General features: G+C 44.3%; 1 protein-coding gene across 5 annotated transcripts in view; it reads left to right on the plus strand.

Moving 5' to 3' along the window:
• PHTF2 (putative homeodomain transcription factor 2) overlaps positions 1-15,692 on the plus strand; it is a 72,228-nt gene that overhangs the window by 16,421 nt on the left and 40,115 nt on the right. For 2 of the 5 annotated variants that reach the window (XM_081330915.1, XM_081330911.1), the window contains exons 1-2: positions 1,720-2,744; positions 5,699-5,773. In XM_081330915.1, coding sequence (XP_081187041.1) covers positions 5,729-5,773 — 45 coding nt within the window. In that variant the 5' untranslated portion in view covers positions 1,720-2,744; positions 5,699-5,728. Of the gene's footprint in view, positions 1-1,719; positions 2,745-5,698; positions 5,774-15,692 lie in introns of those variants that run through there. The other 3 variants (XM_081330913.1, XM_081330914.1, XM_081330912.1) reach the window with 3 other exon arrangements.

The following is a 15,692-nucleotide window of genomic DNA, read 5'->3' on the forward strand; positions in this document are numbered from 1 at the left end:
GGAGCCATCCTCTCTCCCCTCCCCACTGGTCCGCAAAGCTGGAAACCTTGGGGAACTCTGATTAAAGCTTGATTGTTTGTGGCTGCTGTGAGAGAGTTATAGTAATAAAAATAGAGTTGGAAGGGACCTTGGAGGTCATCTAGTCCAACCGCCTTCTCAGGCAGGAAACCTTATACCATTTCAGACAAACGGTTGTCCAATCTCTTCTTAAAAACTTCCAGTGTTGGAGCATCCACAGGTTCTGGAGGCAGGTGGTTCCACTGGTTAATTGTCCTCACTGTCAGGAGGTTTCTCCTTAGTTCTAGGTTGATTCTCTCCTTGTTTAGTTTCCCTCCATTGCTTCTTGTCCTGCCTTCAGGCGCTTCGGAGAATAGCTTGACTGCGTCTTCTTTGGGGCAGCCCCTGAGATATTGGAGCACTGCTATCATGTCACCCCTCATATCCAAAGCAAAGGGCCTGGCCTGGGAGCAATGGAATGAAGTACAGGTAGTCCTCAATTTGCAACAGTTCATTTAGTCCCCTCCCTCCCTCCCTCCCTCCCTTCCTTCCGTCCTTCCTTCCTTCCCTCCCTCCCTCCTTTTCTTCCTATTCCTCTCTTATCCCCTTTCTCATTCTCCTTTCTGCTGGCACAGAGGTTAGAAGGAAGTATTGCAGGCTAATTCTGCCGACTGCCAGGAGTTCGATCTTCACCAGCTCAAGGTTGGCTCAGCCTTCCCTCCTTCCGAGGTCAGTAAAATGAGGACCCAGATCGTTGGGGGGCAAATGGCTGACTCTGGAAACTGCTTAGAGAGGGCTGGAAAGCACTGTGAAGCAGTATACAAGTCTACGTGCTATTGCTTTTCCTTCCTTCCTTCCTTCCTTCCTTCCTTCCTTCCTTCCTTCCTTCCTTCCTTCCTTCCTTCCTTCCTTCCCTCCCTCCCTCCCTCCCTCCTTTTCTTCCTATTCCTCTCTTATTCCCTTTCTCATTCTCCTTTCTGCTGGCACAGAGGTTAGAAGGAAGTATTGCAGGCTAATTCTGCCGACTGCCAGCAGTTCGATCCTCACCAGCTCAACGTTGGCTCAGCCTTCCCTCCTTCCGAGGTCAGTAAAACGAGGACCCAGAGAGGGCACTGTAAAGCACTGTGAAGCGGTATATAAGTCTTAAATGCAATGGCTGTTTTACTCGTGTCAATTTCAACTTGCCGTGTTTCCCAGTAAATTGGAATTCTTTGGGAAGGATACGGATGCCTTTTGCTGCATCGGGAATGGTTGTGCTTGTGTCCTTAAGGCTGGGCGTGGTGTTAATGGTAAGAAAAGGAATGTTCGGATCCAGCTGCCGAAGGGAAGGTTTTCTGTGCCAGAGGTTTTTTATGCTGACTCCTGATTTCGCCTCTCCCAAAGTTGTGGATTTGACAGGCTTTATTTGAGTTACAGTGCCAGACTTCCCACGAAGCAGACTCAACCACCGTGCTGGCCACAAATGGAATGAGAAATATAATTTCGACATATGCGGAGGGTACCGGCATGGAGAACACCCTCAATAACATAACCGTTTATGGTTTTGCGGGATATTACATGCAAGTAATTTCAGGCACGCCACCGTATTTTTTAATTAGAAAGTTGTACAGCTACTCCTCGGCTTACGGCCACAGTGGTCCCCAAAGTTTCTGTTGTTAAGGGAGACTTTTGTGAAGTGAATTTTGCGCCATTTTACGACCTTTCTGGCCTCGGTTGTTAAGTGAAGCGCAGCTGCCGTTACCGTGGTTGTTCGATGAATCTGGCTTCCCCATTGGCCTCGTTCATTGCAAAAGCGGATCGCATTCGTTTGGGACACTGCGACCGTCATAAATATGAGTCAATTACCTAGGGACTGAATTTTGATCATGTGACCACGGGGTGTGTGTGGTTGTGTGTGTGTGTGTGTGTGCTGCAATGGTTGTAAGTGTGGAAAACAGCCATAAGTCCCTTTTTTTAGTGCCGTTGTAACTCTGAATGGTCGCTAAATGAACTGTTGTAAGTCGAGGACTGCTTGTAATCGGAACAGATGCAACCGGATCGCTGTTTTTTTTTTTTTTTGCTATCACCTGGTTCTACCTGGTACAAAATGAGGTCCTTACCTTACATTTCGACGTTTCTTCATGCTAACATTTATTTAGCGTTGCATGTTCCCTGTGCAACGCTAAATAAATATTCCCGCAAGTTGCCCGGCGTTGTTGTTCTTCTTTTTCTTCTTCTTCTTCTTCTTTTTTTTTTTTGAATATTTTGCAGCTGTGTCATCCACCACCTACAAAATAAATTTCTTTTTCCTCTCCTCAACGCTCGGAGCTTTCAAGCTGTTGCTCGCCCACTTCCTCCGAGGCCTCCTGAAGCCTTTTCTTGTTTTCAGATTGTTCAGGAGAGAAACTTTTTGAGACTCGGCCCGCTTGCGGAGGGTTAGGGTTCGAGAACCGAGAAGGCGTGCGCTTAGGGACAGCTACATTCGGCAAGGTGAGCCGGCGAGCTGTTGGACGGCTGATCTGATCCGCTTTTGCCGTCTTCTGAAGGAGAGAGCTGGGTACGGAAATGTCTTCTCGAGGTCCTTTTTTTTTCTTTTTTTTTCTTTTCAGTCTGACTTTTGGATATATTTTTTTTAAAACTAGGGCTTGGAGAGATCTTGAGTTTTGATGCGAGGGGCCTGGCGCCTGGCGCTGAAAGTTCAGCTCGCCCCCAGATGTGGGATGAACAGAAGCCACGCAGAACAGACTGTACTCATTATGAAAGAGACGGTACATTTTGCATCGTGGCTTCGTCCCTGTAGTGATAATGCTATCTTGTGCCTGGGGAACACGGAGGGGAATTGGTGCTTTTCTGATGCCTTAGACAGGCCCAGGGGAACGTCAGCAGCAGTTCTTCCAGAAGGTCTCCATTCAGTGACCTTCTGACGGTCGTCCCGTACGGGCACAGAATGTGCACGTGGGAACGTGCCAGTAACCATCCAGAGAATCGGCCCAAGCGACACGTCGCCTCTCTTTCTCTCCCCAATCCGTATTTTTTCCCCCAAGCAGAGCAGAAATCATTAAGCTCTCTTAAAGAGGCTTATCGGGCATCCCAGTAAAATATGTGCTTGACTAGATCATCGTTCTAGCCATCCATACTTGCCGTCAATCCATCTTGTTTCAGGTCTCTTACGGGGGCGCCTTTTGATCAAGTGGGATCCATTGTTCTTCTTCCTATGTTTCCATTTCAGATCTTTTCCTCTCTTGATGATATTGTTACATTTTCGTTTGTTCTCTAGCTCAGCGGCCCTCAACCTACTGGGCACCGGGGACCGGTTTCGTGGAGAAACGTTTTTCCACGGACCGGAAGGGGCGTGGTTTTGAGTGGTGTCCGCATCCGGCGGATGGGATTTTGCTTGTTTGTGCGGACCGGTTGCTGGCGTGCCGTGGACTGGTAGAGGTCCATGACCCGGGGGTTGGGGACCCCTGTTCTAGTCCATGTGCAGATCTTTCTATCTTGTCTTGTGATGAATAAATAAAATTCAACAAATAAGGTACCGCAAGTGTGATGTTTGCTTCAAATTGTTTCTTTTCCAAATCAAGATTGTAGTGGCACACCGGCTGTAATCATCACTTGCATAGCACAAGGAAAATTTTAAGTAGCTCAGTGGAAGGATACTTAAGTTCCAGCATGAGCTCGAAGCATTGTTAGAGACCCCACTTCATGGTCTGTTCCTGTTGTTCCCCTCTGGGAGGAGGTTTCAGAGTATTTATACCCAATTCTGCAGCAGCTTTGCTCCTTAGGGAATCTGTCTTGCGACATTCTTTTTTCTTGCCATGTATATGTATACATCCCAACTAGACTGTGTTGTTTGTCTGTGTCATATATGTGTGAGTATGTGGGTATATGCATAATCTTTTGTCATGTTTATGTAGTGTATATTAGAGGTGGTTACCCTATGCGAGCTGAATGCAACGAAATTTCATTTTAATGTATGCTGATTAGTGTACATTTAAAGTGACAACAAAGTTCTGTTCTATTCTATTCTATTCTATTCTATTCTGTTCTATTCTTTGATGGGACAGAAAGTGATGTGACTTGATAATCAATAACATCCCAAGAATGGAATTTTTTGCACCTTTATGATCCTTTTGTCCAACGTTTACCACTTTTTACCAGCACTGATGATGTTACCTAGATGGGTAATGAAATGTCTGCAAGAAAACCGCCGAGCTCAGAGAACGCCAAGGCCCCTTCAGCTTAGCACTTTACTTCCCGTAGTGTTTGTCCCATTGAACACTGATTGTGTATCTCCTACCTAAGAGTTGGAGCTGAGCTGCCATGGGGAGAATGGATACAAGGAGATCTGCCCTTGGGTCCAAGCCAGGTTTCATTTTACAATGCAGATCTTGTGTTTATTAGCAACACAGCTGTTTATTCTGAAGGAAACTGGTTAGTTGCTTCCTTTGGAACCCCATTAAAAATCTGAAGTTCTCCATTCCTGTGCCGGAAGTAGATGCAGTTGACTGTGTCAAATAATTGGGAAGAAGAAACCTCAAATCCCCCAGAAAGAGTAAAGGGAGTTTGTTCCTGAATTAAGAGTGTAATAGAATAGGGGACTGGAGGCTAAAACATATAAAGAACGCTTGCTGGAATTGGGCATGTCTGGTTTAATGAAGAGAAGGATGAGGGGGGACATGATAGCAGTTGTTCCAGTATCTCAGGGGCTGCCCCAAAGAAGAGGGAGTCAGGACAAGAAGCAACAGATGGAAACTAACCAAGGAGAGAAGCAACGTAGAACTAAGGAGAAATTTCCTGATAATGTGGACAATTAACCAGTGGAACTACCTGCCTCCAGAAGTTGTGAATGCGCCAACACTGGAAGTTTTTAAGAAGAAACTGGACAGCCATTTCTCTGAAATGCTATAGGGTTTCCTGCCTGAGTAGGAGGTTGGGCTAGATGATCTCCAAGGTCCCTTCCAACTTCTTCTTCTTCTTATTATTATTATTATTATTATTATTATTATTATTATTATTATTATTATTATTATGACCTTGGAGGTCTTCTAGTCAAACTCCGTGAACAAGCAGGAGACCTTACACCATTCTAGACCAATGGCTCTCCAATCTCTTCTTGAAGTTGATGGAGCACCCACAACTTCTAGAGGCAAGCCGTCCCACTGATTAATGGTTGACATTGTCAGGAAATTTCTCCTTAGTTCTAAGTTGGAGCTCTCCTTGATAAGTTTCCATCCTTTAAGAATATTGTGAAATAGAAAATCATCCTCATCTAAAAATCACAAGTAGAATCTGAGACACGATTGGCTTTATTCATAATATTTCAACTTGGGTTAAATCAGGGGTCTTCAAACTCGGCCCTTTGATGACTTGTGGACCTCAACTCCCAGAATTCCTCAGCCAGGCGTGCCTGGCTGAGGAATTCTGGGAGTTGAAGTCCACAAGTCATCAAAGGGCCGAGTTTGAAGACCCCTGCTTGTGGACTCCAACTCCCAGAATTCCTTAGCTAGGCATGCTGGCTGAGGAATTCTGGGAGTGGAAGTCCACAAGTCATCAAAGGGCCGAGTTTGAAGACCCCTGGGTGAAATAGTTATCCCCATGGCTATTAAATTAGTCATTGACAACATTTGACAGATTAATCGGCCGTCTGGATTGAAACTAAAACATCACGCTTGCTTTAGTTGAAATTCTAAGGTTCAACTTGTGTTGTCTTTTTTCTCCGCAGCCTAAATTCTGTATAAATGCCACAGAATAAATGGCATCCAAAGTGACAGATGCTATTGTCTGGTACCAGAAAAAGGTAAGATTTTTTTTTTCCTAGTGTGAAATTATTGGTTCTAAAACAAATTATAGCCTGGCCTAAGATGGATTACAAGTAATCCTTGATTTATAACAGTTCATTTTAGTGACTGTTCCAAGTTACAGCGGCACTGGAAAAAGTGAACTTTTGCCCGCTCTTCACAACGACCACCGTTGCGTCGTCCCCGCGATCACACGATCAAAATCCAGACGCCCGGGAACTGACTCACATTTATGACGGCCGCAGCGTTCCCCAGGGGGTGTCACGTGAGACCCCCCCTTTGGCGACCATCTGACAAAGTCAACAGCCGAAGCCAGATTCACTTAACAACTGTGGCAAGGAAGGTCGTAAAACGGGGCGAAATTCACTTAGCAAATGTCTCGCTTAAGCAACAGGAAATCTGGGCTCAATTGTCGTAGGTTGAGGACTGCCCGCACTTAGTCCGACTCCTGTGTATTTGTGCTGTGCTGCTGTCTGCTTTTTTTCAAGGCTCGCTCCAAAGCTTTGAACGAAATTTATACTCCGCTGTATTCTGAGAAATAGTCTTCGTGCAACTAGGAGACTTGTTAATAATAATAATAATAATAATAATTTTATTTATATACCGCCCTTCTCCCGAAGGACTCAGGGCAGTGAAGCCAGCCTCTTAGCATCTTCTGCGTTGAGTATATTTTTCTTTACCTGAATGTTTAAACAGGCTTGTTTTTAAAGATTGGGCATAGCCTAGCAGCTTTTAGTTCCTTGAAATCATCTGCTAAGGATTTAATCCAGGCAGTCCTCAATTTACAACAGTTCACTTAGCGACCCTTCAAAGTTACAACGGCACGGAAAAAAGGGACTTGTGACCGTTTTTCACACTGACGACCATTGCAGCCTGCCGAGCGTCACACAATCAAAATTCAGATGCCCGGGAACTGACTCACATTTATGACGGCCGCAGCGTTCCCCAGGGGGTGTCACGTGAGACCCCCCCCCTTTGGCGACCATCTGACAAGCAAAGTCAAGGGGGGAAGCCAGATCCACTTAACAACCAGCTAACTAACTTAACAACTGCAGTGATTCACTTAAGAACTGAGGCAAGAAAAGTCGTACAATGCGGCAAAACTCATTTAATCAGCGTCTGGTCGTTCAGTTTGTAAACCTGTAGTTTCTTTTTTTATGTGGGTTGAACTATTCCCGGAATGAAGAGAAGTTACTAAACTAAGCCTCTTGTGTGGAAGGGATTCACCCTTTTACAGATTTCTGTAAAAACAAAAACAATTCAGTTTATCCTTTTCTCCCACAAAGCTTGTGTAATGTCTGAAAGCAGTACGTGGAGCAGATGTGTGTGGCAACGCTTTCATCTTTATGTGGAAAATAACTCGCTGCCAAGCTCACCCCGCCGTGTTCTTAGTTTTTCAAATGTGACTTGGGAGAAATATGCAAGGGTGTAAACTGCCTCGGGCACGCTGATTAATATATGAATGCAGTCATTGTGTCCTCTTTATTCAGCTGGTTTAATGGAGTTTATTCTTGCATTTGAATTTTTGGGACAGCAAATGCAGACGTGCCTTTTTTTTAAAGGGCAGATGTTTTGTCTGTTTGTGCTTGGGCTGAAGGTTGAACTTGATGTTTAGCTCCCTCAACCCTAGTTAGGAACAAGTACAAATTGTTTACTAGATCCCTTGGTACTCTTTCAGCTGGGTGGTTTTTCTTGCTAGCACTGATGATGTTACTTAGTTGGGTCATGAAACGTCTGCAAGAAAGCCACCCAGCTCAGAGAGCACCAAGGACCCCACAGTTCTCCTCCTCCTCTTCCTCCTCCTCCTCCTCCCCCTCCCCTTCTCCTCTTTGCAAACCCCCCTCCCTTCTAGCACTGATGATGTTACCTAGTCTGGTAGTGAAACGTCTGCAAGAAAGCCACCCAGCTCAGAGAGCACCAAGGACCCCACAGTTCTCCTCCTCCACCTCCTCCTCCTCCTCCTCCTCCTCCTCCTCCTCTTCTCCTCTTTGCAAACCCCCTCCCTTCCAGCACTGATGATGTTACCTAGTTGGGTAATGAAACATCTCCAAGAAAACCACCCACATTAGAGAGCACCAAGGACATCCTCAGTCCTCCTCCCCCCTCCCCCTTCCCCTCTTCCTCTTCCTCTACTTCTCCTCCACCCTACAAACCTCCCTCCCTTGTAGCACTGATGATGTTACCTAGTTGGGTAATGAAAGGTCTGCAAGGAAACCACCAAGCTCAGAGACCACCAAGGACTCCTCATTTTGACCCCGAGCTATAAATATTCCCCTATATTGATTACCAGATTCCATTTACTGCAGCTTAAGAGGGTGAACGTCACAAGAAATCTCCTGAAATTCGGTTGGTCAGGTTTAATCCAGCCTGGTGTAACTACATCAGGTTGTAGTAGAGGATTCATTGTTCCTAGAAGTTGTTTTTTTGTTTTTTTTAAGATTATAGGAAAAAAGGAAGAGAAGAAGAATAATCTTGCAGAAATTCTCTGTTCAGGAGCTGAATTCTACGTCTTCTTATTTAGAACCAACTAATTAATGACTTTGTGAGGCTCCAATAATCTTCCTTAGCTAAATGTCTTTTTGGTGAATAAAACATTTTTACGTCCTAAGGAATTTTTAAATGGCAACAAATATGGCTGATTATTGTTCAGGGCGCCATACAGTGCCTTAAATTTTAATATAATTGCCTTCTTATTTACAGAGGATGATTAGACTCTAAAAACATCAGTTAGCTTTGATCACCGTGACACAGACCTACGCTGATTTTTGCATAAAAATAAAGTTGAGTTCCAAGTTAACGCAACCCACTCCAAATTTACGGTAGATGTTTTTTTTTAAAAAATAAGTCTGTATAATTGTTCGCTGCGTGTTTACCCAGTAAGACAAAAGTTTTTCTCCAAAAACGATAAGCTTTGAATTGAAGGAGTAATCTTATCTTCACAGGGAAGAGTAGAACACACGTAGTCCTCAAATTATGATCACAATTGAAGCCTAAAATTTCGGTTGCTAAACAAGACGGTTGTTCAATGAGATTTGCCCCCATTTTAATGCCATGGCTGTTAAGTAAGTCGCTGCAGTTGTTAAGTGAATCAGGCGGTCATTAAGCGAACCTGGCCCCTTGCTTGTAGAATAGAACAGAATGACTTTTATTGCCATTGTGTATCTCACAACGCAATTACGGTAAGTGCTGTCCACAGTGCACACCACACACCGGTCAAAACCACAAGTAAAAACCTACACTATATACACGCATCCTTCGCTTTCTATTCACCCTTGCGCTGTCCCTAATATCGCATTTCAGTGTCACACTATACTGCGGTATTTAATATGGTTACAGCCCTGGGGTTAAAAACTACTTTTCAGCCTATTTGTCTTTGTTTTTTAATATCCTGTACCGTCTGCTAGATGGTCGTAGTTAAAAAAAAAAAAGAACGTCCGGGATGTGATGAGTCTTTAAGAATATTTTGAGCTTTCCTAGGACAACTGGAACTGTACAGTTCGTCTGGGTAGGGGGAGGGGGGGAAATGAGATGGCAGCCATAATCTTCTGGGCGATAATAATGACCCTCTGGAGCGCTTTCCTATCTGTTGCTGTGCAGCTGGCAAACCACACACAAATGCAATAGGTTAGAATGCTCTTTATGGAGCACGATAGAAGGTCACCAGCTGTTTTTCGTTCAGTTGTTGTTTCCTGAGAAGTCTCAAGAAATACAATCTCTGCTGGGCCTTCTTAGCCAGTGCTGTAACGTGAGCACTCCAGGTTAGGTCCTCCATTATGGTAACACCCAGGAACCTAAAGCTGGCCACCCGCTCCACACGGTCTCCACTGATGATCAGGGGCTGAATGTCTACTATAAGCTCCTTGGTCTTAGTAATGTTGAGAACCAGATTATTGTCTGTGCACCACAAAGACAACTGCTCCATCTCATCCCGGTAGGCAGATTCGTCCCCCTCGGAGATAAGCCCCACTGATGTATAAAGAGCTAGAAGTTGCCTATTCAATTTAAATTTTTGTAGTTGGACCCAAACAGAGCATTACTCCTTTTCTTTCTTTCTTTCTTTCTTTCTTTCTTTCTTTCTTTCTTTCTTTCTTTCTTTCTTTCTTTCTTTCTTTCTTTCTTTCTTTCTTTCTTTCTTTCTTTCTTTCTTCTTTCTTTCTTTTTCTTTCTTTCCTTCCTTCCTTCCTTCCTTCCTTCCTTCCTTCCTTCCTTCCTTCCTTCCTTCCTTCCTTCCTTCCTTCCTTCCTTCTTTTTCTCATCCATTCTTCTTTCTTGCTCTTTGCTTGCTTGGAAGTGATGCCGGTTGTATAGGTCAAATGGAAAGTCCGTTAGTTTCGTAAACCTTGCGGAATTAAGTTTAATTAGTAAAATCAATCATTTTATTTTCATAGAGCTTCCCCCCCCCCAAGCGTAGAGCTTCTGGCCGGTAAATAGAACTGTTTATGTAATCTTTGGAAACGTGGAAGTTTCTCTGATTGGTTCCACATGGAGGTGAGAATCCCCAGGTTGAACGAATGGGGCAGACTAGCATAATATACAAATGTTTTGTCCCTGTTTACAATTTCTTTTCCTATCAAATCTTCCTTTGGGAAAGCTAGTCTTAAATTCAGGTTCTCATAAACGCGGACCGTTTTACTCAGTAATAATCCATCCCAGCTAAAATGTAAATTGACTTTGGAATATCTGCTCGGCTTCTTTTTGCAACTTATTTTTGCCGTTATGCATTGCAGAATTTCTGTTTCTGCTCCAGATTTCATTCCGACGGCTGAAATGTCCATCAGGTTGATTACATCAATATTTAGGCTGTCTCATAAGTGCAGCACATTTTACTCAGTAATGGTTTCAGCTAAAATTTAATGCTTGACTCTTATTGTAGCTTATATTGCAGTTATAAATTGCAGAATTTACATATGGGCTGAAAGTTTTATTCTTGTTTCCTGACGGCCCAAATGTCAATCAGGTTGATTACATCAATATTTAGGTTGCCTCATAAAACCAGTACATTTTTACTCAGTAATGGTTTCAGCTAAAATTTAATGCTGGACTCTTCAGGTAACCTATATTGCAGTTTATGCATTGCAGAATTTATATATCTCCTGAAAGTTTTATTCTTGTTTTCTGACAGCCCAAATATCAATCAGGTTGATTACATCAATATTTAGGTGGTTTCATAAAAGCAGTCTAAGGGATGCGGTGGCTCAGTGGGTTAGGACGTTGAGCTTGTCGATCAGAAGGTCAGCAGTTTGGCGGGTCGAATCCCGAGTGCTGCGTAGCAGAGTGAGCGCCTGTTACTCATCCCAGCTTCTGCCAACCTAGCAGTTCGAAAGCACATAAAAAAATGCAAGTAGAAAAATAGGGACCACTATGGTGGGAAGGTAACAGCGTTCCTTGCGCCTTTGGCATCTAGACATGCCGGCCACATGACCACGGAGACGTCCTCGGACAAGCGCTGGCTCTTCGGCTTTGAAACGGAGATGAGCACCGGCCCCTAGAGTCGGAAACGACTAGCACGCATGTGCGGGGGAACCTTTACCTTTACCTTTTATAAAAGCAGTACATTTTTGCTCAGTAATGATTTCAGCTAAAATTTAATGCTGGACTCTTCAGGTAACTTATATTGCAGTTTATGCGTTGCAGAATTTATTCTTGTTTTATTCTTGTTTTCTGACGGCCCAAATGTCAATCAGGTTGATTGCATCAATATTAAGGTTGTCCATCCGGACATCAATTATACATTGCTGCTGAAATATTTATTGTTTCTATTAGAAACACCGGGCATTGAAGTACACGGTGATACTGTCACAGCTGATAGTTAAGCTGGCGACAAGGTGTCTGCCCCAAAGCTCAGGTTTAGCTTTGGAAAGGATACACATTATTCTTTCCACCAGAAACTTAACGAGAGCAATTAATCAACAATTTCTCTTCTCCCAGCTTCACAATCCCATTTAAAAAAAACCACACAGATCTAAAGGCAGATACCAACACACCGGCAGCTACCTCCTTTTTTTTTTTTTTAGCAACCACAATGGATCCCAAAATTTCTATTGCTAAGTGACACAGGTTAAACGAGTTTTGCCCCCTTTTATGACCTTTCTCACCCTCGTTGTTAAGTGAATCACTGCAGCGGATAGGTCGGTGACACGGCGGTTAAGGGAACCTGCCTTTCCCCCCGTTGACTTTGCTCGTCAGGAGGACACCAAAGGGGATCACGTGAACCTCCGGGAGGCGGCCGCCCGTCATAAATACGAGCCCCTTGCCCAAGCGTCTGAATTTTGATCACGCGATCGTGTGGATGCCGGAAAAGTCGCAAGTGTGTGAAAACGGATCATAAGTCGCTTTTTTTTTTTTACTGCCGTTGTAACTTTGAACGGTCACTAAATAAATTGTTGTAAGTTGAGGACTACTTATACATCTCTGTTATCATTAGAAGGCATTTGACTGAGCAAATGCCATCTAATGCTAAGCTTGTAAGCTACTGCTAAGCTTGTAAGCCGCCCTGAGTCTTCGGAGAAGGGCGGGATATAAATGGAATTAAAATAAAAATAAATAAAATAAAACTCCAGGGGTTTACTGTGAGGTTTAGTGGGATGTTAAGATTTCTCCTTCTCTTGTTTTCATCTGGTCTTCTCCCCTCGTAAAAATCTTACTCAAAGCTAAGTAGATATGAAGGTTACTCCCTGACGGGCACACCTGCAAATGCCCAGGTCAAAATGTTCTTGGCGCTCGTCCCAAAAACAAGCTTGTGATCAAAACAAAGAGAAATTTAGCATCTAAAATGAAGTTGGGGATTCTTATAAAGGTAGTCCTCAACTTACAGAAGCCCGTTTAGCGACCGTTTGAAGTTACAACAGCTCTGGTGAAAGGTGACGTCTGACCATTTTTCACATTTACAACCATTTGCAGCGTCCCCCGAGGTCCCGGGATTTACATTCGGATGCTTGAAAACTGTTTCGTATTTATGACGGTGGCCAGTGTCCCAGGGATCACGTGATCCCTTTTTGTGACCTTCTAACCAGCAGAATCGATAGGGGAAGCCAGATTGACTTAACAGTCGTGTAACAACGGCAGGGGATCCACTGCACAAGTGTGGCAAGGAAAGGTCGTGAAAGGGGGCAAAATTCACTTAACAGATCTCTCACTTAGCAAGAGAAACCGTGGGCTCGATTGTAGCCGTAAGTCGAGGACCTACTTGTGGTGGAAGGAAGAACATTTAGCAAAGATAAGAAAATATGGAGAGGAGTAGCATACCACACTGTAATGCTGTAAACCATTAGGTGGAACTTTTTCTGGCGTCTTCAATTTTTGTGACTGATTATTTCTTGTCCACTTCTCTGTCTGGTATAATAATAATGTGACGCACATGCATTTGTGCATATCGCATTTGTGCATATATCACAAAAAAGATGTTGAGAGTTTGGAAAAAATTCAGAGAAGAACAACTAAGATGATCCAAGGCCTGGAGACCAAAACATACGAAGAATGGCTGCGGGATTTGGGTCTGGCTAGCCCAGGGGTAGGCAACCGTGGCTCTTTTATGACTCATGGACTTCAACTCCCAGAATTCCTGAGCCAGCCACGCTGAGGGGAAAGGGAGAGGTTTCCAAGCTGAGCCATGCTGGCTGAGGAATTCTGGGAGTTTTTTTTTAATCCCATTTATATCCTGCCCTTCTCCGAAGACTCACAAATCAATGTGCTTAGCAATAGCCTTCATTCTATGTATATGCCTGCTTAATTAGGGCTTTCGCTCCCCCCCCAAGTGGCATTATTACAAAGTCAGCTTATTGCCCCCAACTATCTGGGTCCTCATTTTACCTACCTCGGAAGGATGGAAGGCTGAGTCAACCTTGAGCCTGGTGGGATGTGAACCTGCACTAATTGCAGGCAGCTGGTGTTACTTAAGGAGGCATTAGCCCACTGCTCCACCAAGGCTCAGGAATTCTGGGAGTTGAAGTCCACGAGTCATAAAAGAGCCAAGGTTGCCTACCCCTGGCCTAGGCCTAGGCTGCTTTATGGCTCAGGAATTCTGGGAGTTGAAGTCCACGAGTCATAAAAGCCAAGGTTGCCTACCCCTGGGCTAGTCTAAAGAAAAGAAGAAATAGGGGAGACATGATAGCAGCATTCCAGTATCTGAGGGGCTGCCACAAGGCAGAGGGGGCCAGGTTGTTCACCAAAGCACCCGAGGGAAGGACGAGAAACAATGGTTGGAAACTGATCAAAGAGAGAAGCAACCTGGAATTAAGGAGAAACTTCCTGACAGTGAGAACAATTAACCAGTGGAACAGCTTGCCACCAGAAATCGTGGGGGCTCCATCACTGGAGATTTTTAAGAAGAGACTGGACATTCACCTGTCTGAGATGGTATAGGTTCTCCTGCTTGAGCAGAGGGCTGGACTAGAAGACCTCCAAGGTCCCTTCCAGCTCTGTTCTATTCTCTCTATTCTCTATATATGCATGCTTTAAAACTAGACCCTAATAATAGCTAATATAAATAAGATCCTGGACAGCCTACGGCCATTGCATTCTATATTACCAAGGTATCTTGACTGGAAGAGCTGAAGCCCTCGGTTGCACGTGGTTCGTGAAAGAAAAAATCATGAGCTGCAGCAATTTCCAGCCAAGCCTGCAAAGATGCTTTCTGTTTATTTCTGTTGTGATTCAGGGTCAGCCTGTGGGTTCGGCAGTTGGGTCGGACAACTCAGAGGAGGAGGGGGGTGTTGAAGACCTTGCTGAGGGGGTTGAAGATCTTGCTGATGATAGCCCTCAGGCAGGCCCCTCCCACTTGGTCACCATGGAGACCCAGCTGTGTGAGCCTGACAGTGTGGATGAAGATGACCCACAGCTGGCCCTGTTCAAGGACGCCCGACGCAGGAGGCAGTCAAGTAGGAGTAAACAGAGGAAGGCAATGGGGCTTCTCGGAAGGAGGCAGAGAGAAGCCACGCCCTGAACTCTTTATAAAGGGAATGTGTGGGGAGGGCTGGTTTGCTGAAAGCAACCGCTCAGATAGTGTTTCAAAGCTCCTGTATCTTGGTTCGTGTCTTGTTTGTTTTTGTAGTAATAAATTTGGCAGACGTTATTCCAGCCTTTTGCCGTTTGTAAAGGGGTTGCCTTTTCTGCAGGGCCGGTAGCAGGCTGGTACAGAACAATTTCTGCATTCAAAACTGTTTATATGCACAGCGATAGATCCAAAAAAGGAACTCTTTCCTTCTGCAAAAGCCTACTCACAGGAAATGCCACTGGAATAGAATAGCATTGGATGAGGAGATGTAAAGAAATTGTTGAAACTACCTTGTCCAATGGAAGCTGGTTGAAACTCACGCTGGCTTTGATCCCAAATGCAGGAGGTCTTTGACTTACGAGTGCAATTCAGCCCCAAATTTCCTTTGCTAATTTATGTCGCCAAGTGAGACAATTGTTAATTGACTAAGTAACATCATTGCCCCATTTTACGACCTTTTTGCCCCGGTTGCTAAGTGAACCACTGCCGTTGTAAAGTGAGGAACACAGACCTTCTCAGAAGGTCACAAAAGAGGATCACGGGCCCCTGGGATACTGCAACGGTCGTAAATATGAATCAGTTACCAAGCGTCTGAATTTCGATCCTGGGACCGTGGGGATGCTGCAACGGTCATCAGTGTGAAAAACGGTCATAAGTCACTTTTTTCAGCGTTGCTTTTACTTCGAATAGTCTCTAAACAAAATTGTTGTAAGTCAAGGACTACCTCTAGAGAAATTGCAGTGTTGACATATTTCTAACTTGTCTTCACCTTTCAGGTTTTCAAGTCGTAGGGCAAGAATCTTCACGAAATCCAAAACGTAAAAATAATTGGGGTCATTTTATCTGCTCAAAAGTTTGTTTGCCGTGCAGTACGGAGTATAAAACTCTTTTGTCAGTTTGTTTTGAGCGGATAATTTTATTTGTTT

This window comes from Vipera berus (assembly GCF_964194415.1).
Source record: "Vipera berus genome assembly, chromosome: 6".
Lineage (NCBI taxonomy): Eukaryota > Metazoa > Chordata > Lepidosauria > Squamata > Viperidae > Vipera > Vipera berus.